The sequence below is a fragment of the Somniosus microcephalus genome, chromosome 3 (assembly GCF_052327205.1).
Source record: "Somniosus microcephalus isolate GS21.2 chromosome 3, FLI_Smic_1.0, whole genome shotgun sequence".
NCBI classification, from domain to species: domain Eukaryota; kingdom Metazoa; phylum Chordata; class Chondrichthyes; order Squaliformes; family Somniosidae; genus Somniosus; species Somniosus microcephalus.
The window spans coordinates 131,668,485-131,695,091 of record NC_140989.1 but is presented as its reverse complement, the minus strand read 5'-3'; the positions used below and the strand labels follow the sequence as shown (position 1 = coordinate 131,695,091).

The following is a 26,607-nucleotide window of genomic DNA, read 5'->3' as shown; positions in this document are numbered from 1 at the left end:
AAATGAGGAGGAATTTCTTCACCCAGAGAGGTGAACCTGTGGAATTTTCTGCCATAGAGGGCGGTGAAGGCCAGTTCATTAAATATATTCAAGAAGGAGTTGGATATATTTCTTAAGCTAAAGGGATCAAGGGATATGGGGAGAAGGCAGGGACAGGGTACTGAATTTGGATGATCAGCCATGATCTCATTGAATGGCGGAGCAGGCTCGAGGGGCCGAATGGCCTACTCCTGCTCCTATCTTCTATGTCGCGGGTTTGGGAGGTGCTGCTGAAGAAGCCTTGGCAAGTTGCTGCAGTGCATCTTGCAGATGGTACAAACTGCAGCCATGGTATGCTGGTGGTAGAGGGAGTGAATGTTTAAGGTGGTGGATGGGGTGCCAATCAAGTGGGCTGCTTTTTCCTGGATGGTGTGGAGCTTCTTGAGTGTTGTTGGAGCTGCACTCATCCAGGCAAGTGGAGAGTATTCCATCACACTCCTTACTTGTGCCTTATAGATGGAGGAAAGGCTTTGGGGAGTCAGGAGGTGAGACACTTGCCACAGAATACCTAGCCTCAGACCTACTCTTGTTGCCACAGTATTTATGTGGCTGGTCCAGTTAAGTTTCTGGTCAATGGTGACCCCCAGGATGTTGATGGTGGGGGATTCGGCGATGGTAATGCCATTGAATGTCAAGGGGCGGTGGTTAGACTCTCGCTTGTTGGAGATAGTCATTGCCTGGCACTTGTGTAGCACCAATGATACCTGCCACTTATCAGCCCAAGCCTGAACGTCGTCCAGGTCTTATTGCATGCGGGTATAGACTGCTTCATTATCTGAGGAGTTGTGAATGGCGCTGAACACTGTGCAGTGATCAGCGAACATCCCCATTTCTGACCTTATGTTGGAGGGAAGGTCATTGATGAAGCAGCTGAAGATGGTTGGGCCTAGGACACTGCCCTGAGGAACTCCTGCAGTGATGTCCCGGGGCTGTGATGATTGACCTTCAACCACCACAACCATCTTCCTTTGTGCTAGGTATGACTCCAGCCAGTGGAGATCCCATTATTAAATTAAACACTGCTGGCCCACTTGATTTTCATTTCCTGATTAAAAGGCAATGTGACGGAGGACATCCTTGGGAGAGTTTCCAGGAGTGGTTTGTTGGTCACTGTATTTTAGACAACCCCAAGCAGCAACATTTTTGCAAAAGAGTCCGGTGATATTCCAGTTGTTTTTTTCTACAAAGTTTTAGTTGTTTTTTTTAAGTCCAATCCTGGATGTAAATGGTTTAAAAGAAAACAACCACTAAACAATGCAGTTAGAATTGGCTAAAAGACAGCTTATAAGGTTGCTGGTGGAATTCCACGGGAAGGGCCCATTGTCATGGTAACACACTGGCTTTATTAGACATGTATAGCTGTGTTTTATCCGTCAAAAAGATCACTAGCCACTAAGGTATGAGGAATCATAGAAATATCTGGTACAGGAAAATGCCAATTGACCCTTTGTGCCTTTGTTGGTGCTATCTCCTCCACTAGATTACAACATTACAACTCCTACATTACAACAGTGACTACACTTCAAAAGTACTTCCGTGGCTGTAAAGCTCTTGGGACACTCTGAGGTTGTGAAAGGCGCTATGTAAATGCAAGTCTCTCTTTTTAGAGCTATCCACTCTATTTCCATTTCCCTCCTCTTTCCCTGTACCCTTTAATATTTTTCTTCCTTAGGTGTTTAGCTAATTCCCTCTTTTTAATGTTGTGATTAAGTGATAGGATTCCATATCCTAAGAACCCTTTGTGGAAAATAATTCCTTAACGATCTCCTTCTACTTATAATACTAATCCTGAGTTTAATCTCATTCACCAACCAATGGAAATAATCACCCACTATTCACTCTTTCAACCCTTTCATAATTTGGAAAATTTCTATTAGGTCCTCCTTAACCTTCTCTTGTAACAGTAGCTTCTCAGTTTTATTTTACTTAAAAAAAGACCAGAGGGATAAACTCCACAGGTCTGGTTGTTAGTTTTTAATTTTGGTGAAGGCCAAACAGAACACTCAGAGGCCTAGAAATTCAGTTGGGCGCGCCAGCCGTTAGCGCCTTAGGAGGAGTAGATCTCGAGCGCTAGGCGCTTATCGCCCGGGCGCAGCGCGATCTGCGCCTCTCCCCAACTTCAGGACACATTTAGCGCCGGCGCAAAGTCTTAGCGCGCGCCCTGCTGCGCGCGCAGATCATGACGTCATTTAATAGTGCAACGCCCTTTGTGCACCCCAAACCGGAACTTCACTCGCGCCGGCCCATTGTGCGCCGGGCGGCCCGAGCGACTGTGAAGTGGAACGGTACACAGCCCAGCCGGGCCGCGGGGAGCGCAAATTAAAGGGCACTTACCCAGCAGTATAAAGGCCAGCCATTTTGCAGCATTCACTCTTGTGCAACGGTTTTTTGGACAGAGACCAAGGAGGAGAGTTTACTGGTTTGGGCCAACACTTGGACAGGTATTTTTGGCTCAGGCCAGAGCTTACCAATTATCTTTGCCTTCATTCAGAGCTCAGTGTTTGCCAGCATATAATGGGGGCTGCATTGGGTGGCAACGCTGAATTTCAGCCTTATGCCAGAAGGGCTTACAGACGCCGTGAGAGAGTGACAGCCCTGGCTAGACGCAGAGGGGGCAACAGGCGTCGCCAACTGAGGCCTTACCCACGCAGGGTATACCGCCAGCAGACCTCCTATCTGACCATGTCTGCCGCGATGTGTGTTAGGAGGCTGCGATTCTGAAGGGAGATGGTTGCAGACATCTGCCGGCTGCTTCACAGAGATCTGCAGCCACAGCTGATGCGCAGGACGTCTCTGTCGGTGGCAGTGAAGGTGACGGTGGCTCTCAACTTCTGTGCCTCCGGCTCCTTCCAATCCGCTACTGGGGACATCGCTAACATCTCCCAGTTCGCCGTGCATTGCTGCATCCGCCAGGTGACCGAAGCCCTTTTCAGAAGGAGACATCAATTCATCTCCTTCCCCATGACCCTGGACAAGCAGCAGCAGCGTGCAGTGGGGTTTGCAAGAATAGCGGGCTTCCCCATGGTGCAGGGCGCCATTGACTGCACGCATGTGGCTTTGCGGGCACCTCTTGAGCATGCCGAGGATTACCGCAACCGGAAGGGCTACCATTCCCTCAATGTACAGCTGGTGTGTGACCACAGGCAGCGCATCCTAGCTGTCAATGCCCGCTTTCCAGGCAGCAGCCACGATGCCTTTATCCTGAGACAGACAACTGTGGCTGACATGTTCCAGGCACAGCCTCCCCCAAGAGGATGGCTTATCGGGGACAAATGCTATCTTTTGTGTACCTGGCTCATGACCCCGCTCCGCGCGCCCACGACCCCTGCTGAAGAGGCATACAACGAGAGCCACCAAGCAACGAGGAACCTCATAGAACAAACAATCGGCGTGCTCAAGCAACGGTTCCGCTGTCTCGATTGCTCCGGGGGAGCCCTCCAGTATTCGCAGGATCGAGTCTCCCAATTCGTCGTCGTTTGCTGCATGCTGCACAACCTGGCTATCCGCAGGACTCAGGCACTGCCACCTCACGTTGGACCACCACCTCAGGAGGAGGAGCAGGAGGAGCATGAGGACAACGAGGACGAGGAGTACCAGCCCAGGAGGGACGCACAAGGTCCAAGGGCCGCCCGTCGGCGGCTTATTGAACGTCACTTCTAGGCCCCCTGTCAGGGAATGGCTTGTGCCAATGATAGAACATGATTGCAGCCACTCCGCAAGCCCTCAGCCGGTTAAGGCAACAAACACTTCAAAGATCAAACATGGACAATGTGAATAAATAAAATGCTTTATTGTACAAACTCTGGGCCCTTCCCACATGAAAACCAAAAACAGACGAAACCCCCAAAAAACACTCAAACACATTACTCGCTCCCACAACCTGGAGAGGATTAACAAAATAGGGCAGCTAAAATGGCCGTCATTCTCGGCCTTCGTCCAAAACAAACATCACATCATCGGCCTTCAAAAAACAAACATCCAATTCTCAGCCTCAAGAAACAAACACAAATGGCCACACATTCGACTATTTGGCCCGCTAGGGCGATGCCTTGGCCATCTTTGGGTGGCCCCTGACCGCCCTGCTGCTCCGCCTCAAAGTAAGGCCATTGGCTGCTGCAAGGCTGGGGGCAGGCTCCTGAGGGGCACATGTCGTGACGGCAGATACCCTTGGGGGTCGGCCTAGTCGAGGTCTGGCCGTCGAGCGGGCGGCTGTTGATTGCTGCAGCTGTGGCTGGCCAGCATCAGTCGCTGCAGCAGCTCCTGGCAGCTCCATTGGGGGACTGGCAGTGGCGGCTGGAGGAATGGCGGCAAGCTGGCGGATGGCAGGTGCTCGCTGGTCACCTGAGACACTGGCACTTGCCTGGGCCAGCACTGCAGCATGCGCACCAATCTGCCGAGGGACAGACCGCTGTGCTGCTGCAGCGCGCCGGGTGCCCTGGTGATGCCTGGCTGACACAGCGAGTGTGGCAGCAGTGAGTGCCTGTGTTGACCTGTTCACTGACCGCATCAGAGCAGCCAGTGACTGGACGGCACCATCACCTGGCCAGTCGCTGACAGAGCTGCCCCGAATTCCGCCCGACTCGCTGCCTGATCTGCCCGGTATTCCGCCCGACTGGTGGCCTCTGAGGGCCCGAACTCGGCCACACTCCGAGAGAGGGAATCGATGGACTCAGGCAACCGTGCCACTGCCGCCATGAGCTCCGTGTGCCGGCGCTCCGAGTCCGCGGACAAGTCTTCGAGGCGTTCCATCTCCTCGGCGAAGAGCATCTCCTGACTGGAGGCCGGACTCTCCCTCTGGGGAGAAGGCCGCCGAGCTGGCCGACCCTTCCTGCGTTGCTGGAGGCCGCTGGGCCCAGCAATTGGACTCCCCTCCGACGCATCCCCCCTCTGGGGTGAAGGCCGCCGAGCTTCCACCCCCCTCCCGCCTTTCTGCAGCCCGCAGGTCCCAGGAGCTCCCCTCCCCTTCGACACTTCCGTCACGCTGCCCTCCAGGGAAGACGTGTCCCCTACATTGGCCTGGGTGGCCGCGGCCGAGGGTTCCCCTGATGGGCCGCCTTCCTCTTGCTCCTCCTCCTGCTCCTCTTCGGAGGGTCTGTCACTGGCAAGTTGAGGGACCTCCTCTTGACCATCTGAAAGCAGGAAGGCACAAGAGTAGCTTTAGAGTGAGGAGAGGGCGTCAGTGCGGGATGCATGAGTGGTGGCATTCAGCGCATTGGTCGGACAGTGGCAAAGGATGTAGATCTGATGCGCAAGTGGGACGAGAGAGGTGCAAAAGGTGATGTCCTTACCATTGCTGCCCAGAACAGGGTCGGCATCTCCACATGCAACGGGCCCAATCACCCGGCCACCCATGAGGCGCTCCACGCGATGTTGCAGGTTGGTGAGTGGCTGGATATGGGGTCGGCCTCCCCCGGTCGCAGTCCGGCTCTTGCGATTATTCGCCAGCTTGGCCTGCAAGAGAAAGGACGGCCTCTAAGTACAGTGTGTCGCCGTGATCTTGTGTGCACTGCCTCCCATGGTGGAATAGCCTGGCCAGTGTGTCGCCATGATCTGGTGTGCACTGCCTCCCATGGTGGAATAGCCTGGCCAGTGTGTCGCCATGATCTGGTGTGCAATGCCTCCCATGGTGGAATAGCCTGGCCAGTGTGTCGCCATGATCTGGTGTGCAATGCCTCCCATGGTGGAATAGCTTGGCCAGTGTGTTAAGTGCAGAATGTGCAATTGATGCTCATGCCTGTCCCATAGCTGCTGGATGAAGGCTGGCCATTAGAGCTTTCAGGTCCCTTTGCCCATAATGTGAGGTGCACATGCAAGGATGAGGAGGTCACTGGAAAGGGTACTCACCCTGACAATGCGTGTGAGGTCATTTAACTTTTTGCGGCATTGGGCACCGGTCCTGGGGACGTCGCTGTTGGCTGACAGCTTGCTGGCGACATGCCTCCAGGCTCTCCTGTAGACGCGGACCGTCGCCTTCTTGCCATTGTCCGGGTACAAAACATGGCGCCTCTTCTCCACAGCAGCAAACTCAGATCACGCTCTGAGAAGCGCTGCGCACGTTCACGGGCCTTCTCCATGTCTTCAGGTGCTATTTGGGTCCAGCAGCAGTGTTCAGGCCTAGCTGGAGGGCTCCACTATCCAGGGCGTGGCAGCAGACACAGTCGACCCTTCCCCCTTAAGAGCTGGCCGGCGCCAGGGTGTCTGCTGTCAATCACGAGATGGCCGCACCTGCGCTGCGCCCGGCCTCGGCGCTGTCGATCACCACCTCCGGCTTAGCGCCCAAAGAGAGGCGTCCAGCAGCAGTTTTAGCGCTCGCCCGAACTCCTAGGGCGAAGCTAGTGAATATCGGAGAAGTGGCATCGATTTGGCGGCGGCCGCAAACTTTAGCGGACGCCCCACTTTAGCGCCCCAAAAGTGGCGTCAATGAATTTCTAGGCCAGAGTTTTTGGAAGCTCAAGATATTCCACACGTAACATCTCATTCTGAAAATATACTTTGAGACTGGAAAATGTTTACCAAGCAACAAGAGAAGGCTCATCTGTCTTATCCAAAAAATAAATTGGTTTATTCCAAAAAGTGTAAGAAAAGCTGAAAGTATCATTTTGAAAAGGGTAGATTTGCCTCTTGTGGACTATTTCTAGTTCTTGCAAACAAGTACTGTGCTGTTATTTTGCTTTTTATTTACTTCTGTAAATCATTTTTAATTGTAAATAAATTTGACTAGGTGCTTACCCTGTACAAAATGTTCATGGTGCACCTGAAGAAGGAGCAGCGCTCCGAAAGCTTGTGATTTCAAATAAAGCTGTTGGACTATAACCTGGTGTTGTGTGACTTCTTACAAAATGTTCAAGTATTCCAAATTGACAGGAGGCATAGCAGGCATCCTACATGCCATCCAAAAAGCAATTTACTGTGATTGCAATTAGTTGTTAGACCTGGTTGTACTAATTCAGTGCAGCAAAGAATTAAAACACAAGCTTCAGTTTGTAGGAAATGTGTCTACTTGCAGAAATTGTCACCAAGCCGTTTACCCATAAGAAATCCAAAATAGTCAATTCTACCAAAATAAAATACTTTTTTTTACTCTTGTCAGCTTTTCGCTAAAATTATGTAAGGTTCACAAATTTCGGCAGCCCCCGAAGATTATTTGATTAAAGAAAACCTGGTTGGAATGTACTTTAAAAACCCAGGACATTAAAGATGGCTGTAGCCGGCCTCGTGGCAAAAGAGAAAAGACAGCCTATATGAATATAAAAGCAGGATCTCCCAGCACTGGCTGGCGCAAGGTACTTGAAGCTGTCAATCAACTGCGGTTAGGAAGTTTCAACATGGAACAAAGGAAGCCCTCAGCAGTGTTGACTCAAGGGCTTAAGTGATTGCTGTCAATCTAGTTGCGGTTAGGCTGTAACCACAGAACAAAGGATTGTTTACACATGCACTCAAGTACTGTTTACCGAGCACTCACAGGACAAAGGATTGTTTACACGAGCACTCAAGTACTGTTTACCGAGCACTCAAGAAACCAGCGGGACATTTCAAAACTGGGACAGCTCTATTCACAAACCAGTTAAACGAATGGGAAACGCATTCAAACCCATTACGGTCAATGGGGACAGATTGGTCCCTTTTGTGTAACCCAGATACGTCCAGATTTGGGCACGAAGATAAGGGCTCCCAATGGGGTATAAAGGTAGCCCCTCAGGTAGCCATTCACTCTCTCTACCGCCTCGCCTCCGGTGCCCTGCCTTCAAGAGGAACGTCACAGCCCGCCCAAAGAAGTGGAATACCCGCAGTTACTTTTGAATCACTGGGGTATCCCTACTTCGGGCGGTGAAAAATCCAAGGCAGACTGCAGGGCACGGAGCAGGCGTTTCAACATCGTAGACTGGTGAGCATAAACTTTCTGGCCCATTACAAGGCAACCTAGATAGGTATAAGGGGTGGGAACTAAAGGAGAATTTTGTTAAATTGTTATTTTAGTCAATTTTCCCTCGATGTGTCCGTCTTTTCTCCTCCCCGTTAAGTAAAGGTGTGCTGTATTCATAATTATTTTCACTGTATAGCAATTTATTCTTTATTTCAATAAACGTTGGTTTTCTTTGCACCCAACCACTGGTCTCGTCTTGTCTACATCGCTACTGAAATAAGTCCGGCTGTCAGAACCAAAGGGGAAGCGATTCGAACCGCACGGGGCTGGAACAGCTCATACACACAGCTGACTGACCAGGCAAATACCCCATACCAAAAAAAACCCTACAATTATTGAAAATAGGAATGTCTGGCTCTAAGTAAATTGATGGTGGCCATTCTGCCCTTCCTTAATGTAGAACAGGGGACCTAAAAGGGGAAGAAAAAAGGTTCATCAGTAAATTTAAGTCAATAAATTCTAGAAAACTTTCTTACCTTCCTTTGATAGAGACAGGCTGGTAGAAAGCCCTAAGGGATACTGGGCACTCGTATTCTATGGTATCGTTGGGATCTGAGAAATTGATAAACCATGGAAACTGCACCCGGGCGACAATGATCCGATATATCTGTTTAGGAAAGTTTTAGAATGATTATTTTAACAGGCCTCTTTGCTGGGCTGGCTTGACTTGAGAGCTGAAATCTAGGATGACACTACAGTGCAGTACTGAGGGAGTGCTGCACTGTCGGAGGTGCTGTCTTTCGGATGAGACAATAAACCGAGACCCCGTCTGCTCTCTCAGGTGGACGTAAAAGATCCCATGGCACTATTCGAAGAAGAGCAGGGGAGCTATCTCCAGTGTCCTGGCCAATACTTATTCCTCAATCAACTTCACTAAAAAATTTAAACAGATTATCTGGTCATTATCATATCGTTGTTCATGGGAGCTTGCTGTGCACAAATTGGCTACCACATTTCCTACATTACAATAGTGACTACACTTCAAAAGTACTTCATTGGCTGTAAAGCACTTTGGGACACCCTGGGAACGTGAAAGGTGCTATATAAATGCACGTCTTCCTTTCTTTTTTTTAGAAGCTGACTCTATCAAGCAGTATAATGACCCTTTGCTAGTCTGATCTCAGACTTTTGCTGATTGTTGGAGGAGGTCACTATAGGCCAGCAGTGCCAAAATCCTCACTGGTGGCCTGTACAGCAGGCTACTGGCCAGTCCCCCAAAATGCTAAACTTGACCTAACATGAGAACAAACTGTTTATACTTGCCATTTTTCAAATTTAATTCCAGAAGGTTGTCGCTGCTTCCAATGGCAAACGCTTTGGGTCATTTCAACTGCAGTGTTGCTCTTACCATTGCAGGAAACCTTGTACAACAACAACTTGCATTTATATAATGCCTTTAGCGCAGAAAAAGTTCCCAAGATGCTTCACAGAGGCATAATCAAAAAAAGGATGGCAAGCCCAAAGAAAGATATATTAAGAAGGGTGACCAAAAACTTACTCAAAGGGATGGGTTCTATGGAGGATTTAAAATGAGGAGAGGGAAATGGAGAGGTGCAGGGGTTTAGGAAGGAAATTCCAGAGCATGAGGCCCAGACAGGTGGGGGGGGGGGGGGTGGGTAAGGTTGTCTAAAGGGGACATCAATTACTGATAAAAAACAAAATGAAGAGAATTCACATTTATAAAGCACTTTTCACAACCTTAGGATATCACAAAGTGCTTTACAGCCAATGAAGTACTTTTGAAGTATAGTCACTGTTGTAATGTAGGGAAACACAAGAGCCAATTTGTGCTCAGGAACGTCCCACAAACAGCAATAACATAAATAACCAGATAATCTGTTTTAGTGATGTTGATTGAATACACTTGGAGAACTCTGCTGCTTTTCTTTGAATTGTGCCATGGGATCTTTTACATCCACCTGAGCGGAGCCACGGTTTAATATCTCATCCAAAAGTCAGTACATCCTACAGAATAGCACTCCCTCAGTACTGCATTGAAGCGTCAGCTTAAATTATGTGCTTAAGTATCTGGAGTGGTACTTGAATCCATGACCTTTTGGCTCAGAAATGAGAGTGCTACTACTGAGCTATGACTGGTACAGCCAGGAGAACTATTGAGTATTTTCTGACTGAATTGAAGAACAATAAAAATAAAACAAAAACAGACTTATATCATTGTGTCAGTTTGGCTCAGTTTGCAAAATAAAAATATATCCTTCCTTCCTGCTTTCCTTCTAAGATCCTAACTCCATCCACCCACCTTGGCTCCATATCCCTTAATACCCTTGGCTAGCAAAAATGTATCGATCTCAGTTTCAAAATTATTAATTGAGCTGGCATCTACTGCTTTTTGTGGGAGAGAGTTCCACACTTCTACCACCCTTTGCATGAGTAAGGATTTCCTAACTTTCTCCTGAATGGCCTGACTCTGGTTTTAAGGTTTTGTCCTCTTGTCCTAGACTCCCCCACCAGCGGTAAACATTTCTCTCTATCTACCATATCAATTCCTTTCAAAATGCTAAAAACCTCAATCAAATTACCCCTTAACCTTTTATATTCCAGGGAATAGAAGCCTAGTTTATGCCTCAGTGCTCTTTTCAAAGTCACAAATGACATCCTATGTGACTGTGACCATGGTTAATGATCCCTCCTCATCCTTCTTGACCTGTCTGCAGCCTTTGACACGGTTGACCATACCATCCTCCTCCAACGCCTCTCTTCTGTCGTCCAGCTGGATGGGACTGCACTCGCCTGGTTTCATCCTTTACGTGGCCAGAGAATCACTTGCAATAGCTTCTCTTCCCGCTCCAATACCATTACCTCTGATGTCCCCCAAGGATCTATCCTTGGCCCCTTCTTATTTCTCATCTACATGCTGCCCCTTGGCGACATCATCCAAAAACACAGCGTCAGCTGACGACGCCCAGCTCTATCTCACCACCACCTCTCTCGACACCCCCCTCCACTGTCTCTAAATTGTCAGACTTCTTGTCCAACATCCAGTATTGGATGAGCAGAGATTTACTCCTAAATATTGGGAAAACCGAAGCCATTGTCTTTGGTCCCCGCCATAAACTTCGTTCCGCAGCCACTGACTCTATCCTTCTCCCTGGCAACTGTCTGAGGCTGAACCACACTGTTCACAACCTTGGTGTCGGATTTGACCCCGAGATGAGCTTCCCACCACATATCCATGCCATCACTAAGACCGCCTAGTTTCACCTCCGTAACATTGCCCGACTCCGCCTCTGCCTCAACTCATCTGCTGCTGAAACCCTCATCCATGTCTTTGTTATCGCTAGACTTGACTATTCCAATACACTGCTGGCTGGTCTCCCATCTTCCACCCTCCATAAACTTAAGCTCATCCAAAACTCTGCTGCCCATATCCTAATTCGCACCAAGTCCCATTCACCCATCACCCCTGTGCTCGCTGATAAGCAATGCCTCGATTTTAAAATTCTCATCCTTGTCTTCAAATCTCTCCATGGCCTCGCCCCTCCCTATTTTTGTAACCTCCTCCAGCCCTACAACCCTCCGAGATATCTGGACACCTCCAATTCTGGCCTCTTGCTCAACTCCGATGTTAATCGCTACACCATTGGCGGCCGTGCCTTCAGCTGCCTATGCCCTAAGCTCTGGAATTCCCTCCCTAAACCTCTCCACCTATCTTTCCTCCTTTAAGATGCTCCTTAAAACCTATCTCTTTGACCAAGCTTTTGGTCATCTGCCCTAATATCTCTTTATGTGGCTTGGTGTCAAATTTTCTGTGAATCGCCTTGGGATGTTTTACTATGTTAAAGGTGCTATATAAATGCAACTTGTTGTTGTTGTACTATCTCCTCATAATTTAACCCTTCTTCTCTGAATGTTCACAGTCTGAAATCCATCATCCAGATTCTCCCACCATGCCACCTGAAGGAGGATTCAGAAATTTTGAGAGATGGGCAACTCTGGGAAGCCAGAATTTGCAACCCATCCCTAGTTGCTCTGAGGGCATTAAGAGTTAACTACAAGGTATGGGACTGGAATCACATGTAAGCCAAACCACGTAGAGGTGGCACACTCCCCTTCAAGGGCATTAGTGAACCAGTTGGGTTTCTACAACAATCTGGCAGCTTTCATGGTCATCTTCTGGTGTTAGTCCATAAATGACCTAACTTACTGAATTCGATTTCATAATTTGCCCTGATGACATTTGAACTCATAAATTCTGGGTTGTTAGTCCAGTACCATAACCACGAGAATGAGCTTAAATGAGCCAAGTAGAGAAAATAAAAAGGTAAATGTTGCAAAGTCAGTTACTCATAAGACTTTTGAATATGATGGACCTTTTAGAACAAACAAAAAGTCTGTTACTCAGACTGGCTAAAGGTGGGAAGTGGTGTTCCACAGGGATCGGTGCTGGGACCACTGCTGTTCACCATTTACATAAGCGATTTGGACTTGGGAATCGGAAGCACAATTTCAAAATTTGCAGACGACACCAAATTTAGGGGTGTAGTTAATACAGAGGAGAACTGTGACAAAATACAGGAAGACATTAATGAACTTGCGGAATGGGGGTGTAATTGACAAATGAACTTCAATATAGATAAGTGTGAGGTGGTACATTTTGGTAGGAAGAATAAGGAGGCCACATACTCCTTGGAAAATAAGTGTCTAAATGGGGTAGAGGAGCAGAAGCATCTTGGGGTATAGATACACAAATTACTAAAAGTAGCAACACAGGTTAATAAGGCCATAAAAAAAGCAAACGAAGCACTGGGGTTCATTTCTAGAGGGATAGAATTGAAAAGCAGAGAAGTTGTGTTAAACTTGTATAGAACCTTGGTTAGACCACACTTCGAGTACTGTGAACAGTTCTGGTCTCCATATTATAAAAATAATATAGGGGCACTGGAGAAGGTACAAAAAAGATTTACTATAATGATACCAGAACTTGAAGTGCTGTAACCTACAAACCTACAGACCAAGAGCTGGAAAGTGGGATTAGGCTGGATAGCTCTTTTTCAGCCGGCACAGACACAATGGGCTGAATGGCCTCCTTCTGTACCATAAATTTCTATGATTCTATTCTAGGAAAGATTGAACTGGTTGGGGCTCTTTTCTCCAGAAAAGAGAAAACTGAGGGGTGAACCAATAGAGGTCTTTAAGATTATGAAAGGGTTTGATAGGGTAGACGTACAGAAGATGTTTCCACTTGCAGGGGAGACCAGAACTAGGGGCCATAAATATAAGTTAGTCACTAATAAATCCAATAGGGAATTCAGGAGAAATTTCTTTACCCAGAGAGTGATTAGAATGTGGAACTCGCTACCACAAAGAGTAGCTGAGGTGACTAGTGTTGATGCCTTTAAGGGGAAGCTAGATAAACATGAGGGAGAAAGGAATAGAAGGATATGTTGATGGGGTTAGATGAAGAAGGGTGGGAGGAGGCTCGTGTGCAGCATAAACACTGGCATGGAACTGTTGGGCCAAATGACCTGTTTCTGTGCTATAAATACTATGTAAAAGTATTGTTTCAGGTTAATTTTGTAAAATGATGCCAAATGCCTTCAAATTGCTAGAAAATAACTAATTATAGGAAACTATAGATGAGTAAATTGATTGCATTGTACCTGTGATTTAGCGCCATCTGCTGATGTAACATACACTTCCACTTTGGTATTTCCTACAGATAGGAATATTGGTTTAGCGACATTCGACCCATTAACAAGCACTTTCATTTTATGGTCTGGGACGATTGGTTGAACATTTACATTGATCATATCGAGTGGTGCTGTACCTAATATGTTAAGAGAATACATTTTAAACATGTGAAATTAACTTTTCCACTGTATTGAATAAGTTTTATAGCTCCAAACTGCTTTAACCCTGTAGTGTACACATATATTGTAGTATTATACACATGCATGCACATATATATAATTAGAATACAACTAGATGGATTGCAACACCTCTCCGATCCAACAGCCTACACATATTCCTGAGGACAATTGAGACTACCTACCTGCCCGCACACACGTACGCAGTTCTTATCTACAGTCTAATAGGGAACAACTTCATATTTCAGCATCCCAAGCAAATTAATAAACTGTAAAGTGGCATTTATTATAAAATACTGGATAAAGATCCTAAAAAAAATGATGTTCTTAATGCACGTCTTTAAAAGTATATCTATATATATCTTTTCCATAGGAGACAAGTTTAAACAAGGGTTGCATCTGCAAATGCACTTGCTCCATGAATGAGCCCTCCAGAGAACATTTTGCTTCCAGTCATTTTGTCTATTCAAAGCTCTTGGTTACAAATGATCACCAAACGTTTATATCGGATAGAATGAAGCAAACATAGTATTTAAATGCCTTTGCATATTTGCATTACTTGTAGTTTTAACAAGTTCTTAACAGCATTTTCATGTATCTGTAAGATATATTGTATGTCCACAGCTATTTCTGTTTTTCTGACCCAAATTGTTTCCCCCTCTCCTCTACAACATTACTCGATGATCCACTGATCTTCCTAGGCTGTTCTCAATGAATGTTTTAAAAACCCATAATTTACAGGTTGACAAGTTGTGATTTACATAACAACCTGTTGAAATCCTAACCTCTGACTGTGTGTATAAATTGGATATTGTACTATTGTGGAATTCACAGCAGCTTTGGAGATTGTAATTTCAGTGTAGGATCTACTAAATCAAATATATAAATTAAGTTAGGTGTGGCCATATTTCTGCAACAGACCAGATGGCTGTTGGCACTATCATGTTTGCTTAACATTCAAATTCTGCTTCACAAGTAGTCTTTGGCTGAATCATTAAAGAAAAGTTTGGTAAGTTGTATCTAATCAACATAATTGTCTCATTGGGATGTAGAAGTAGTTTTGGTAAGAGAGTGCGACTTTGAAATATGTGACACCTAATGTTGAGATTGCATCATTGCACTTTAAAATATTCATCTCATTCAGGGTTTAGTATTCTGTGTCTGCCGGATAGAGCTTTCTAAACAGTTGTGCACTCAAACAGGTATACTTGCCTATTTAATCAGGACAATGTGTGCCAAAATTCCTCATTAGCATTCTCTGGTCTGTTTTTGTATTGTATTTAATTTTGAAATAATTTTAGGAAAGATTATGTCGCTGTTACATGTCAAAATAGTATTGTTCCTTTGCTCTGTAATTCTTTTGTGTTTAAAGGCTGGCTGACTCTTTCGGCTGCTAAGATGAACATTGAGTCATCTAAGTTTCAAGAGACAGTCTCCAAGAAATCAGAAAGTCAGTGCAGGTGGATGTTTTGCAAAATTTTGTTTCAGAATCATAAAAGACTGTTCTGCTGCAGAAAAAGCCATCAAAGGAGGTTGACATTTTAACGTTATTTCTATGCTGCATGTATGTGAATATTACCATGTGCTTGATATCTGTAGTTGCTTAATTGGATTGTTTAAATTGTATATAAATATTGCAGTCAATTTTAGCATGTACAACTCTGGTCTTGCATTTGATATTTCCACCATTCAAAGGAGATTGCATGCATTGGAGATGTTATGCAAAGTTCAGTTTAATGTAAGTTATGTTCCCTGTAATTATTTTTTTCTGTGCGTGGGCCTTTAACTGGCTGCGCGGCCCATTCAAATCTTCACGCATGCGTGGTTATTCCCATTGAAAAGCCGGTGAGAAGCCTGTACAGAACCTCCACATCGCCGTGCGGCCGTGCAGCTTAATGGGATCATTGAATGTAATCAAAGGATTTGTTAATCCTGGGCTCTGTGACCTCTGAAGGCAGTGCTCATAAAAAGTGTACTTCCTGTTTGTGGGAACAAAATTCACTCACGAGCAGCACTGTACAATCACTGAAAATCAACAGTACTTAAAAGGCCAAACTGTAACAGCACAGAAATTACTAAGACTCTCTGACAGGGTGGACGACGAGGGGTAGAAATCTTAATTTCAGTTTTAATGAGTTTGTTGTTTATTATAGTGACAGCTGTGGCTCAGTGGGTAGCACTCTCATCTTGGAGTCAGTTGTGGGTTCAAGTTCCACTCCAGAGACTTGAGTGCAAAAATCTAGGCTGACACTCTAGTGCAGTACTGAGGGAGTTCTGCACTGTTGGAGGTGCAATCTTTTGGATGAGATGTTAAAACGAGGCCCCATCTCCTCTCTCAGGTGGACGGAAAAGATCCCAGGGCACTATTTTGAAGAAGAGCAGGGGAGTTCTACCCGGTGTCCTGGCCAATATTTATCCTTCAATCAACATTTAAAAAAAGATTATCTGATCATTATCACATTGTTGTTAGTGGAAGCTTGCTGTGCACAAATTGGCTGCTGCGTTTCCTACATTACAACAGTGGCTACACTTCAAAAGTACTTCATTGGCTGTAAAGTGCTTTGGGATGTCCTGAGGTCGTGAAAGGCGCTATAGAAATGCAAGTCTTTCTTTTTTTCTTATTGTACACTTTTATGCTAAACATTTCCTTTTTTCCAGTCCTGCTATCTGACCTACATTACAGAGGCAACTTAATATACTTTTAGCATTCATCAAAGAAACTACCCACATACATGTATATTCTAACACATTTATAGAAAACGTAGGATCAAGTGGCAACTTTTCAGCTATTTTCAGTCCACTTAGTGATGGAGAGCTTGAAGTGAGCTTGGTTGCCTCTATTGTATACCGCTTCAGAGTTCCATCTTCTGCAGATACCTCAATTTCAATTTTATTTACACCATCTTTGAGGAGGACCGATTTACCACCACTTGCACCCTACAAGAAAAGAATAGCAATAATTTCACCAAATTACAGAATATTATGTGGATAATTATTGTTGTCACAATCATTTGGATACGCTGTTGTTACCTGATAGAAGTTGACAATTAGATCATTGACCCAGTAAGTCAAGCCCTTGTACACCTCCATAAATTCTCTCCCCAAGCAGTGAAGGTGATAATTACTCCTAGGTGACACTCAGGGTAGGTAATGTTTATATGGACATGTGAGGGACAGTTATGTGTCAGTTTGGTTCAGCTGTAGCATTCTTACCTCTAAGTCAGAAGATTGTGGGATCAAGACCAATGTTCCCTTTAATTTTTTGGGGGTTCATGGTCCCTTTAACAGGCTGCGTGGCCCATTGAAATTCCCATGCATGCGTGGTTTTTCCTATTGTAAAGCCGGCAAGCGACCAGCGTGGGAGCTCCAGACAGCTGCGCGGCCATGCTGCTTAAAGGGAACAATGTTCAAGACCCACTCCTAGATTTGAGCATGTATTGTAGGCTGACACTCAAGGGCAGCACTGAGGGAGTGCTACACTGTTGGAGTTGCTGTCTTTCGGGTGCACCATTAAATTGAGACCACCTGTCTTAGGTGGATGTAAAAGATCCATGGCATTATTTGAAGAAGATCAATGATTTCTCCTGGTGGCCTGCCACGATTTATCCCTCAGCCAATACCATCAAATCTTATTTGTTGTTTGTGGTTCCTTGCTGTGTGCAAATTGGCTACTTTGTTTGCCTACAAAACAACAGTGGCTACATTTCAAAAGTAATTAAATCTGTGCTATCAGAATGGTTATGTTTGAAGAATGAAAAACACTGAAAATAATCTAATTGTTCCTCAAATGCAAGAGTAGATGTTGTATTTTATACCCAGCTATGTGATATCAGCAATGTTCAATGTAATTTAGTGCCCCCTCCCTGCCTTTGATCATTCTGAGAGTACGTTTATACTTCAACAACTTTAATCTGATTGCAAAGCGGTTTCAGCTGACTCCAATGAGCAGAGGCATGAAATCCTGGAAGCAGGCAATTGTATATTGTTGGATTTGATACAGCATGGAGTATCCCTTGCAGTGTGCTGTCAAATCTGTTTTAAAAAGTGCTCACAGGGCCTCCTGAACTCTTTTTAAACCTACCTGTAGCTGGTTCAAATGGTTTGGGAATGTGGACGCTCCTACCAAGTGCTATCTAAATTGTGCTTCTCCTTGTTGGATAGGAGGATTTGCAGTTTGAGCAAAGTACTGTAGTATAAAAAAGGTACTGGCTGGCTGGCTGCACTCCGTAGTGTTAGTGTCAGACACCACGGCAGATGCAGTATGTGCCTCTGAAATCGCTGTTGCATTATTGCAACACCTTTACCAGTTACTATTTATTCCTTGGCACACAACCAACTTTTTGGGGAAAACCTAGTTTAAGTGAAGATAGTTATTTGGCGGATTTTGTTTGTATCACCCTGGGCATCCTAGGCACGAAGCTCTGGAATTCTCTCTCGGAACCTTTCCACCTCTCCTGCCTCATTTAGGATGCTGCTTAAAACCTACCTCTTTGATTAAGCTTTTTTCATCAACTGTCCCAATATCTCTTTAGGTGGCTTGGTGTCAAATGTTGTTTGATAAATCGCTCCTGTAAAGCACTTTGGGACATTTTACTACATTAAAAAAAGAGTGCTATATAAATTCAAGTTGTTGTTGTTACATAGAATATACAGCATAGAAACAGGCCATTCAGCCCAACTAGTCTGTGCTGGTGATTATACTCCACACGAGTCTCCTCCCACTCCATCTGCCTAAGTTTGAATTGCAGTATTACCGACACAATTTCTGAGTGAAATAAAGCATCACTCATGATCTCGTGATGGAACTCTGAAATCTCAGGATTTTTTTGGGAGTGATTGCTAGCAAGGCATATCAGTCAATTATGGGAGCCTGAAAACCCATTTAGCCAAAGCTAATTGGTTGCTATTTGCCTGTCACTGATTGGTTGCTATTTCTCTGTCGCTGATTGGTTACTGTACTGATGTAGATGATTTACTTGAGTGCCCCGTGTCCTGATTGGCTCATGACTGTTACCTGGGATGCATTGTGCCAGTTTGCCCGGCAATCTCAGAGTCATGTCCAGGACTCGGGCTTACCTGCTCAGTGTGAGAACAGCCTGAGTGAGGAGCTGGACCTGGAGCTTGGAGCTTGAGCCAGGTGGCGAGCGGAAGCGGGGGTCGGCCCTTCCCACCCAGCACCGACAACCAGAGTTGCGGGCAGTGGCGGCAGCAGGTAATGGCGGAGCTTGGGTTGAAGAGTGAGGCCGCAGGAGGTCTGGGAGCACAGCAATGGGGAGAGGATCGGATTGGTGCTACCCTCATTGGGCCCACATTGGAATTTAGGGAAGATTTGCCCCTTTACAGAAGGAGATTTTCTGCTTTGCGAGGAGAGGATTTGCCCTCATGGGCTTCCTATAGGGGAGAGGGGCTTTGCCCCTTTTGGGGAGGGGATTTGCCCTCTTTTGTAGGGGGGGAGGGGATTTACCTCACTTTGCGGGAGTGGATTTACCCCCATGAGCCCCCTGCACATTCTTATTGTGCAGTTCCACTTCACAATAATATTCTTACTAGTGAAATTGGAATGAGATTTTCCCCCATGGGCAGGGATGAGGGGTGCGGGCTGCTATGATGGAGCTGGGAGTACAACCCAAGGCTGTCTGGGTGCAAGTCATGTGCTGACCGAGAGATTGGGCTGGGGCGGAGGGAATGAGCTGAGGGGTCTCAGCTGAGCTGAAAACACGGCAGTGCTCGAGGGCTGGCGCTTTGTAAAACTCTCACGTCGTTGGAATGACCTGCCTGCTCTCAGACTGACTGTGGAGCCCACATGAATCACTGCCATCGTAACCTTAAACTGAGATGCATAGCAACGCGATGGTAACAGGTAGGAATTCACAGAATCACAGAAACCCCACAGTGCAGATAGAGGCCATTTCGGCCCATCGAGCCTGCACCGACACATATCCCACCCGATCCCCGTAACCCCTACACATATCCCACCCTATCCCTGTAACCCCACGTATTTAATCCCCCTAACACTAAGGGTCAATTTATCATAGCCAATCAACCTAACCCGCACATCTTTGGACTGTGGGAGGAAACCGGAGCACCCGGAGAAAACCCACGCAAACACGGGGAGAATGTGCAAACTCCACACAGACAGTCGCCCGAGGCCGGATTCGAACCCGGGTCTCTGGTGCTGTGAGGCAACAGTGCTAACCACTATGCCACCGTGAATTGTAAAGAGGTTTCTGTGTAAAGCATTTTTGGATGGAGTAATATAGTTTCTGTAAACATAGAAGATAGGAGCGGGGTAGCCCATTCGGCCCCTCGAGCCTGCTCCGTCATTTAATGAGATCATGGCTGATCATTCAAATTCAGTGCCCGGTCCCTGCTTTCTCCCCATATCCCTTTAGCCTTAGGAAATATATCTAACTCTTTTTTGAATATATTTAATGAATTGGCCTCAACTGCCTTCTGTGGTAGAGAATTCCATAGGTTCACCACTCTCTGGGTGAAGAAATTCCTCCTCATCTCTGTCGTAAATGGCTTACCCCTTATCCTTAGACTGTGACCCCTGGTTCTGGACTGCCCCGCCATTGGGAACATCCTTCCTGCATCTAGTCCTGTCAGAATGTTATAAGTTTCAATGAGATCCCCTCTCATTCTTCTAAACTCCAGCGAATATAAGCCCAATCGACCCAATCTCTCCTCATACATCATTCCTGCCATCCCAGGTATCAGTCTGGTGAATCTTCACTGCACTCTCTCCATGACAAGAACATCCTTCCTCAGATAAGGTGACCAAAACTGCACACAAGGTGTGGTCTCACCAAGGCCCTGTACAACTGCAGCAAGACATCCTTGCTCCTGTACTTGAATCCTCTCGCTATGAAGGCCTGTTTATTCCAACTCTTTGCTTCCTGTCTGCCAACCAGTTCTCTATCCAAGTCAGTACCTTACCCCCAATCCCATGTGCTTTAACTTTGCACGCTAATCTCTTATGTGGGACCTTATCGAAAGCCTTCTGAAAGTCCAAATACACCACATCCACTGGTTCTCCCTTATCCATTCTACCAGTTACATCCTCAAAAAATTCCAGTAGATTAGTCAAGCACCATTTACCTTTTGTAAATCCATGTTGACTTTGTCCGATCCTGTCACTGTTTTCCAAGTGCTCTGCTATTACATCTTTTATAATGGACTCTAGCATTTTCCCCACTACCGATGTCAGGTTTACCGGTCTATAATTCCCTGTTTTCTCTCTACCACCTTTTTTAAATAGTGGGGTTACATTAGCTACCCTCCAATCCATGGGAACTGTGCCAGAGTCCATAGAATTTTGGAAGATGACCAGCAATGCATCTACTATTTCTAGGGCCACTTCCTTAAGTACCCTAGGATGTAGATTATCAGGCCCTGGAGATTTATCAGCCTTCAATCCCATCAATTTCCCTAACACCATTTCCCTACAAATACTGATTTCATTCAGTTCCTCCCTCTCATTAGACCCTATGTTCCCGACATCTCTGGGAGGTTATTTGTGTCCTCCTTTGTGAAGACAGAACCAAAGTATGTATTTAATTGGTCAGCCATTTCTTTGTTCCCCATTATAAATTCCCCTGATTCTGACTGCAAGGGACCTACGCTTAACTTCACCAATCTTTTTCTCTTCACATATCTATAGAAGCTTTTACAGTCAGTTTTTCTGTTCCCTGCAAGCTTACTCTCATACTCTATTTTCCCCCTCTTAATTAATCCTTTTGTCCTCCTTTGCTGAATCCTAAACTGCTCCCAATCCTCAGGTTTGCTGCTTTTTCTAGCCAATTTATATGTCCTCTCCTTGGATCTTATGCTATCCCTAATTTCCCTTGTTAGCCACGGTTGCACCACCTTTTTTGTTTTATTTTTATGCCAGACAGGGATGAACAAATTCTGTAGTTCATCCATGCGATCTTTAAATGTTTACCATTGCCTATCCACCATCAACCCTTTAAGTAACGTTCCCCAATCCATCCTAGCCAACTCGTGCCTCATACCATCATAGTTTCCTTTACTTGAATTCAGGACCCTAGTCTCTGAGTCAACTACTTCATTCTCCACCTTAATGAAGAATTCGATCATATTATGATCGCTCCTCCCCAAGGGGCCTCGCACAACAAGATTGCTAATCAATCCTTTCTCATTACATATTACCCAGTCTAAGATGGCCTGACCTCTAGTTGGTTCTGACCTGTTAGAAATTAAAGAGCTCTGACCTGTTAGAAATTAAATAAACCAGTAATGAGGTTTTATTAACTGTCAATATATCTATATTGGTTTATGCTTGAAAAAATAGCAACTCATGATTTCTATACCAAATCTCTTGATTTTTTTAAGAGTTTGTCTCTTGATATGTGAGGCGGTGGGGTTGGAATTATTGAAATTGTATTTAGCTGAAGTTGGATATGGAACAGGTTGACACTTACAACGACCTGGTAAGAGGCGCCGCTGCCACTCGACACCGGGTACACGGCGAGCTTCTCCGTATCGCTGCCGATTGTCACTCTATAAAAAGACACATCGGGGACAAAAGGAGGTTCTAAGTTCCCAGGAGAAACCGTGAGCTTCTTTAAATCACAGTCATCCATGGCTCCTGTTCCGATGTGAACGATTCTATATATAGATATAATTAGTGGATTAAACGTTATCCGCTCTCCCAGCTGGGCCGCACCTCACCCGCTCACAGTCCAAACTCAACAGGACGCCGCTCCCATGGCAACGGGGCTCCGACAAACTCCGAGAAGGGGCAAACAGGGGCCAAGATTCTTATTAACTGACTTATAAATAGTTAATAGTCGATTATTCTGTTACACGGCAAAAAACATTGCATTGGACGTGGTAGGTTTATTTCCAACGGACTGCCCTAATTTAAAGCCTTGCCTCTTCCCCGAACCTGACCAAGAAACGACTACAAATACCAGCATGCCCTGCGATACTTGCACATGCGCATTAAGGGAACGTGAATTCTAAAGAGCTAATATTCGATTATTCTATGATACGGCACAAATATATAGAATTACCCGTCATATTAAACTGGCAGAATTATTTATAACGGTCTGTCCCTAATTTAAAGCCTTGCGTCTTGCCGAACGTGACAACATGACTACAAATACCAGCATGCCCTACGAGCCTTGCGCATTAGGGGGACGGAATTCTAAAACAGCTAATATTCGATGACACGGCACAAATATATTGATTTATACGTCGTATTGAACTGGTAGATTTATTTCTAACGGTCTCTTCTAATTTGACGCCTTGGGTGTTTCCCAAACGTGACAAGGAAGGACTACAACTACCAGCATGCTTTGTGCGTGCTGCACATGCGCATTCAGGATGTAACTGGGCGTGAACCGCCTCGCTTTCTCCCTCCAGTCTCGGGCGGCGCAGCGCAGCGCAGGAGGCGGTTATTCAGTCAGCGTGTGGCTCTGTAACATGGCGGCCCCTGAGCCTTTAAGTGAACAATATCCGACAGAAATACATGAGTCTCTGGTGGGATTTGAAGAATCTGTTAAGTCTGCCGACGGGATGTTGAGGAACCTGATGTCCGTTCCCAGGAGTGAGCTGCTCCAGAAGGTAACGAACGGCCTGCTGTCAACAAGAAAGCAAAGGCTTGCATTTCTATAGCGCCTTTCACGACCTCAGGACGTCCCAAAGCGCTTTACAGCCAATGAAGTACTTTTGAAATGTAGTCACTGTTGTAGGACATGTGGCAGCCAGCCAATGTGCACACAGCAAGCTCCCACAAACAGCAATGTAATAATGACCAGATAATCTGTTTCAGTCATATGAACATAAAGAAATAGGAGCAGGAGTAGGCCATACGGCCCCTCGAGCTTGCTCCACCATTTAATAAGATCATGGCTAATCATCGGCCTCAACTCCACTTTCCTGCCCGATCTCCATATCCCTCGATTCCCTATGTGTCTAAACATCTATCTATCTCAACCTTAAATATACATAAAGACTCTGCATTCACAGCTCCCTGGGGCAGAGAATTCCAAAGATTCACAACCCTCTGAGTGAAGAAATTGCTCCTCATCTTGGTCTTAAATGGCCGACCCCTTATCCTGAAACTATGCTTCCTAGTTCTAGACACTCCAGCCAGGAGAAACAACCTCTCGGCATCTACCCTGTCAATCCCCTTCAGAATCTTTTATGTTTCAATAATATCACACCTCATTCTTCTAAACTACAGAGAGTATAGGCCCATTCTACACAATCTCTCATCATAGGACAGCCCTCTCATCCCAGGAATCAGTCCAGTGAACCTTTGTTGCACTGCCTCCAAGGCAGGTATTTCCTTCCTTAGCTAAGGAGACCAAAACTGCACAGTACTCCTGGTGTGGTTTCACCAAGGCCCTGTACAATTGTATCAAGACTTCCTTACTCTTATACTCCAACCCAAATCTCTCGGAGCACCAATATTTGAAAGTTTCTCGCCATTTAAAAAAATATTCTGTTTTTCTATTCTTCCTACCAAAGTAAATAATCTCACGTTTTCCTACATTATACTCCATCTGACACCTTAGTCTATCTATATCCCTTTGCAGACTCTCTGTTCTCCTCACAACTTACTGTCCCACCTAGCTTTGTATTGTCTGCATACTTCAATACATTATAAAAGCAAAATACTGCAGATGCTGGAAATCTGAAATAACAACAGAAAATGCCAGAAATACTCAGCAGGTCAGGCAGCATCTGTGGAGAGAGAAACAGAGTTAACGTTTCAGTTTGATGCCCTTGTCAGAACTGGAAAGAGCTGGAGATGGAACAGGTTTTTAAGCAAGTGCAGGGGCAGGGAAAGGGGGGAGGGGTGGAAGGAACAAAAGGGAAGGTCGGTGATGGGATGGAAGGCAGGACAGATTAAGAGGCAAAAGGGATGATGGTAATGGGACAAGTTAAGAAACAAAAAATGGCTCTAGATGAAGTATAAATGGCACTGGCAGAATGAAAGACAGCTGCCATGTGAGAGAGAGGGGGGGAAAAAAAAGATCGGGGCCGAGGTTCTGGTCTGAAATTGTTGAACTCGATGTTGAGTCCAGAAGGCTGTAAAGTGCCTAATCGAAAGATGAGGTGCTGTTCCTTGAGCTTCATTGGAACAGTGTAAGAGTCATAGAGTTTTACAGCACAGAAAGAGGCCCTTCGGCCCATTGTGTCTGCGCCGCCCATCCATCCCTGTCCAGTCTAATCATTTTCCAGCATTTGGTCCATAGCCTTGTATGCAATGGCATTTCAAGTGCTCATCCAAATGCTTCTTGAATGTTGTGAGGGTTCCTGCCTCTACCACCCTTTCAGGCATTGAATTCCATATTCTAACCACCCTCTGGGTGAAAAAGTTCCTCCTCAAATCCCCTCTAAATCTCCTGCCCCTTACCCTGAATCTATGCCCCCTTGTTATTGACCCCCCTACTAAGGGGAAAAGTTCCTCTTTATCTACCCCCCTCATCATTTTGTACACCTCAATCAGGTCACCCTCAGCCTTCTCTGCTCCAAGGAAAACAACCCCAGCCTGTCCAGCCTCTCTTCATAGCTGAGGCGCGCCATCCCAGGTAACATCCTGGTGAATCTTCTCTGCACCCTCTCCAAAGCAATCACATCCTTCCTACAGTGAGGCGACCAGAACTGCACACAGTACTCCAGCTGTGGCCTCACCAGCGTTTTGTACAGCTCCATCATAACCTCCCTGCTCTTATATTCTATGCCTCGGCTAATGAAGGCAAGTATCCCATATGCCTTTTTAACCACCTTATCTACCTGCTCCGCTGCCTTCAGGGATCTATGTACATGTACACCAAGATCCCTCTGACCCTCTGTACTTCCTAGGGTCCTACCACTCATTGTGTATTCCCTTGCCTTATTTGTCCGTCCAAAATGCATCACCTCGCACTTTTCAGGGTTAAATTCCATTTGCCACTTTTCCGCCCATCTGACCAACCCGTTTATATCGTCCTGTAGCCTGAGGCTTTCCTCCTCGCAATTTACCACCCCACCAATTTTCGTGTCATCTGCGAACTTACTGATCATACCTTTTACATTCTCATCCAAATCATTTATGTAGATCACAAACAACAAGGGACCCAGCACCGATCCCTGAGGTACCCCACTGGACACAGGCTTCCAGTCACAAAAGCAACCTTCGACCGTCACCCTCTGCCTCCTGCCACTCAGCCAGTTTAGGATCCAACGCGCCAAGGCACCCTGGATCCCATGGGCTCTTACCTTCTTGACCAGTCTCCTATGCGGGACTTTGTCAAAAGCTTTACTGAAGTCCATGTAAACCACATCCACAGCATTTCCCTCATCCACCCCCCTAGTCACCCCCTCGAAAAATTCAATCAGATTTGTCAGACATGATTTACCCTTGACAAAGCCATGCTGACTATCCCCGATTAATCCTTGCCTCTCCAAGTGGAGATTAATTTTGTCCCTCAGAATTTTTTCCAATAATTTCCCCACCACAGATGTTAGACTCACTGGCTTGTAATTCCCTGGTTTATCCCTGCTACCCTTCTTGAATAATGGTACTACGTTAGCTGTTCTCCAGTCCTCTGGTACATCCCCTGTGGCCAGAGAGGTTCTGAAAATTTGTGTCAGAGCCCCTGCAATCTCCTCCTTTGCCTCCCAAAGCAGCCTGGGATACATCTCGTCCGGGCCTGGGGATTTATCCACTTTTTGGCCTGCTAAAACCGCTAGCACCTCCTCCCTCTCGATGCTAATATGTTCAAGTATGTCACAGTCCCCTTGCCCGATTTCTATGTCTGCATCGTCTTTCTCCATAGTGAACACAGATGCAAAAAA

The 26,607-nt window shown here is 45.8% G+C and overlaps 2 protein-coding genes across 3 annotated transcripts in view; one reads left to right on the top strand and one right to left on the bottom strand.

Annotated features, from left to right (window-relative positions):
- Positions 1 to 22,724, bottom strand: part of LOC147121402 (uncharacterized) — a 260,350-nt gene extending 237,626 nt beyond the window's left edge. For both annotated transcript variants that reach the window (XM_085981621.1, XM_085981622.1), the window contains exons 1-4: positions 22,236 to 22,724; positions 16,524 to 16,728; positions 13,585 to 13,751; positions 8,440 to 8,570 (exon numbers count right to left, since the gene is read on the bottom strand). In XM_085981621.1, coding sequence (XP_085837747.1) covers positions 8,440 to 8,570; positions 13,585 to 13,751; positions 16,524 to 16,728; positions 22,236 to 22,397 — 665 coding nt within the window. In that variant the 5' untranslated portion in view covers positions 22,398 to 22,724. The remainder of the gene's footprint in view (positions 1 to 8,439; positions 8,571 to 13,584; positions 13,752 to 16,523; positions 16,729 to 22,235) is intronic.
- Positions 22,725 to 23,132: 408 nt separating this feature from the next.
- c1d (C1D nuclear receptor corepressor) overlaps positions 23,133 to 26,607 on the top strand; it is a 37,977-nt gene continuing 34,502 nt past the window's right edge. The window contains exon 1 of the mRNA XM_085981623.1: positions 23,133 to 23,382. Within this exon, the coding sequence (XP_085837749.1) occupies positions 23,242 to 23,382 (141 nt within the window). The 5' untranslated portion in view covers positions 23,133 to 23,241. The remainder of the gene's footprint in view (positions 23,383 to 26,607) is intronic.